Source organism: Hemibagrus wyckioides, linkage group LG05 (assembly GCF_019097595.1).
Source record: "Hemibagrus wyckioides isolate EC202008001 linkage group LG05, SWU_Hwy_1.0, whole genome shotgun sequence".
Taxonomy (NCBI): Eukaryota; Metazoa; Chordata; class Actinopteri; order Siluriformes; family Bagridae; genus Hemibagrus; species Hemibagrus wyckioides.
The window spans coordinates 20,567,635-20,571,758 of NC_080714.1; the positions used below are offsets into that span (position 1 = coordinate 20,567,635).

The 4,124-nt window shown below is 38.6% G+C and overlaps 1 protein-coding gene across 2 annotated transcripts in view; it reads left to right on the forward strand.

The window, feature by feature from the left end:
- The first annotated feature begins 256 nt into the window (after window positions 1-256).
- The window catches only part of slc52a3 (solute carrier family 52 member 3), a 6,062-nt gene continuing 2,194 nt past the window's right edge, over window positions 257-4,124 (forward strand). The window contains exons 1-2 of one of the 2 annotated variants that reach the window (XM_058389027.1): window positions 257-442; window positions 3,351-4,124. The exon at window positions 3,351-4,124 is cut by the window's right edge and continues 339 nt beyond it. In XM_058389027.1, the coding sequence (XP_058245010.1) occupies window positions 3,448-4,124 (677 nt within the window). In that variant the 5' untranslated portion in view covers window positions 257-442; window positions 3,351-3,447. Of the gene's footprint in view, window positions 443-2,057; window positions 2,196-3,350 lie in introns of those variants that run through there. The other variant, XM_058389026.1, reaches the window with a different exon arrangement.

Sequence of the window (4,124 nt, forward strand, 5' to 3'; positions counted from 1 at the left end):
CTGATCAAATTCAAGCCAGAACCAGATGAAAACCCTCTAAGGAAGCTTTTTCTTCATTGCACAGTTGAACAGATCAAATAACACAACTGCCTGGATTGGCATTTCTACTGTAATCAAAACTGTAAAAGGCATCTCTAATCTATAAGCTTGCCATAAAAAAAAAAGTACAGTTGTAATGTAGTAGTCATAAAAATATGGTTAATATTGAATTGAATGCTACACTAGTAGTAATGAAACAGCCGCTTACACTCCTCCTACAGTGCCCCAGTATCCTAACTGAACATGTGAAGGCAACATGGTTGTGTTATGTTGTTGTGGTCGTCAAGGTGTGTTGGAATGTTGGAGTATTTCTTGACTTTTGCTGCTGTTGAAACTGAACAGGGTTAATCACTGTGACCTCACACAGGACCTCTGGACTTGGTTCCTTCCACTACCTCAAACTGTGAGTAATAAATACATTTATGGACTGAGCTTGGAGAAGTGAAAATTGTAGGGTAGTGAAAATATTAATTGTATAAAGGTTTTAACTGAGATTTTTAATAGCCAAAAATATTTGATACATGTTTTAGTCAAAAGAAGAACATGATCAGTACAGGCACAGGACAAGTATATTGTTGTATTCGACACAGGGTTCAGCGCAAACATTTAATTTCAGTATTTATTTTTTTTATCTACATTCAGATGTCCTTACTTTTGTTACCCAGTTGATACAAATGAATCTGGCCAGGTTGCCAGGAAAAACATTTCCATGAAGCTTAACATATGAGATAAACACTATTTAACTTTAGTAAGATGATGTTGCTGGAGGTAATACAAGTGAAATAGCTCCCTTTTTGAATTAGCATAGATCATGTTTATAGCCTGCATATATGCTCACCTGGTTGTTTTAAAACATTTTGGTCCCCTGAATGACTAGTCTAGCTAACACACTGCTTGATATTTGATATCAGTGATATCGCTGATATTCTACTGTGTTACATAAAGTAACAGAGGATGGCAAATTAAAGGGGAAAAAAAACATTAAGTAAGGTGTGTCACTTGGTGTGTCAGAAAAACAGAGCAACTTCAATGCACCTACATATCTCTGGAACTGTACTGCAGGTCAAACACCATTTCTCCAAAAGATATGTCCACACATGGTCCTTTGTGGAGATGTGTGTGTGACATGTTGCACCAAAATGTCCCATATGTTTTCTGTTGGGTCTTTCGCTTTCTATCACGTTCATGTTCATCAGACTACACAGTGATCCTCCGTGCCCCTTATCGTCATGGAAGACACCATTCCCATCAAGATAGAAAAACTTTATCATAGGGCAAAGGTGATCACTCAGATTAACGTTAAATAAAACCATTGCAGAAAATGCTGTGGCATAACAGAACTATTGTTTTATGCTATAAATTTGTCACTTGTTTGGGAGTGCTAAATAAATAGCGTTCAGTGGTTCAATGGGTAGAATAATTGCCTCACAGCTCCAGGGTCCTGGTTTTAATCCTAAACTTAGGATACTGCCTAAATATAACATGCATATTTAGAGAACAGTTATTTCACATTGTGTGTTACTCATAACTCCTTACTGCAGAAAGTGGTTGCTTAGTAATGTGGACATGTTAATGTCAGGGAAATTTCTAGACACTGTCTTCATATTTACTGGGACCCATTAGTTTCTTTGGAGACGGGAGAAAAAACATGACACGTCACACACCAGCCCTTATTCCAGAATGAGGTTAATAATTAATGAGGAGACAGGGGACACAGAAAGGAGACTTTAACTCCACTAGCCTCTGTAAGAATGATAAACGCTACTTATGCCCTTTCACCTACTTTTGGGCTAGTAATTCAGAGGAACTAAATTCTTCTACAGATACCTTTACATCCAGGGTCAAAAAACATGGTCTCCGGGACTGTGGCATGGTTGTTGAGACAAGGTGTTCAAAATCCAGTGAACAGCAGTTCTGCAGGCAGAAATGTCTTGGGGGAATGTCCGGAAAGTTTTGAGCTATAGAAACTCATATAACCACTCTTCATAACCATGGTGAGCAGAACAGCATTTCTGAATGCACAACATATGGAACCTTCAGGTGGATGAGATACAACAGCAGACGATCACATTGGATTCCACACCCTTCAGCCAACAACATGGCTAAAGTGGGCAGAGACTCACTGAAGCTGGACAGATGACGTTTAGGAAAAGCAGGTGATGTTTTTCTGTAGACTGTGGTGTGTGGAAATACCAGAAAATCATTAGTTACTAATATACTCAAACCAGCCCATCTGGCACCAACAAACATGCCATGGTCAAAGTCAATCAGATTCCCATTCTGGTGTTCAGTGTGAACATTAACTGAAGCTCTTGACCTGTATCTGCATGATCTGATGCATTGAGCCTCCACATAACTGGGTGATTCGAGCAGTGGGACAGCTGTTTCCTTTAAAGTGTATATTAAAAGTAGGTCAATTACAGCAGCAGGGTCATTTTTTGCTGAACCCTTTTCCCGAATCCATTAAAAAAAGAATTTTGCTTATTAATTATAAATTAATTTTAAATTATAAAATTTTTTTCAACAGTGAAACATTTAGTAGACTGTGAGAAAATGACATATTTTACTGTAGTACATTAAAATGACTAGTTATTAAATACTGGATATTTTGTATATAATGCATGTCATCTAAATATTCTTTTGAGAATGATAAAGCTGTTATTTTGAAATGAATGGTATCCATTATTTCTTAGGGAACATGGGGAAACAATTAGGGACTGATTTTATTATTATTTATTATTGCCTTCATTTTTTTTTCCTTTCCATATTTGCATTCACAATTTGTTTTCATTTAACTGTTTTTGCATTACTTTGCTTGATTGTAATAGTCATCTGAACAGAGAATTCAGTATTCCCTCCCTCAGAAAGCTACATGACCTATATTCAGATTGTTAGGCTAATCCTATGAATATGGGTCATGTTGGTTCTCTGAAATTCATTTCCAACAGTTGTAAAGGTTTGAGCCAACCACCTTTCCTTCTGAACAGTGAAATGGTTTATATTAACAGGTTATAGAGTAAAACATTTAACACCCTGAAATTCCTGTAAAGCTTCAAAAGCTAAAATTTTAGTGGTCCATATTTATAAAGAATATTGTGCTTCTCTTCCTATGGAGCTGGAAACCATGCACCTGCTAAGCCTCAGCCTCCTAGTTATTTATGACCAGTTTGAACTAGTTGGCACTTCTTGAGTAGCAGAGTAAGCATCTATGTGATGTCCTCTGGGATCCCCCTCCCCCTGTTCGATACTTTCTATTCTTGGTATAATTCTCAAGGGTTGTCGTAATATTTATTTTTCTGCTCTTCTCACAGGAGTGGTGGACTGATATATTCAGGAAGCAAAAAGACAGATCTCTACCATACAAAAAACTCAAAAAACATCTCTAAAAATCACCAGGACATCTCTATAATGTCTCTATATATCCATTTCCTGGCTTGCGCCTTTGGCCTGGGTTCGTGGGTGGCCGTTAATGGAATGTGGGTGGAGCTGCCACTAATTGTCAGTGTATTACCAGAAAGATGGGACTTACCTTCGTACCTTACGGTCATCATCCAGCTGGCTAATATTGGCCCTATATTAGTTACCCTTGTGCATAAGCTGTGTCCTGGTCGACTACGAGAGAATCTGGTGATCTATGCAGTGCTGACGATTGGTATATCAGCATGCATTCTCCTGACAGTGTTCTGGAATAAGACAACAGTGTTTTTGGGTCAACCGAGAAGCACAGCATTCTTTATAATCACATTTTTTCTGTCTCTGGTGGACTGCACATCTTCTGTCACCTTCCTGCCCTTTATGACACAGCTCCCGACCAAATACATCACCAGCTACTTCATTGGTGAAGGATTAAGTGGGTTTTTGCCTGGGTTGGTAGCTCTGGCACAAGGGGTTGGAATGGCCAAATGTGTTAATGTCTCACAACCATCAGGGAACTTCTCAAACCCTGGCCATGAGAACTTCACACTAGAAGCTCTTTACCTTCCTCCTAACTTCTCCACAGAGATCTTCTTCTCTTTTCTGGTGGTCATGATGTTGATAAGTCTTGGTGCTTTTGGCTTGCTAAACCATGTCCCACGGACTTTTAC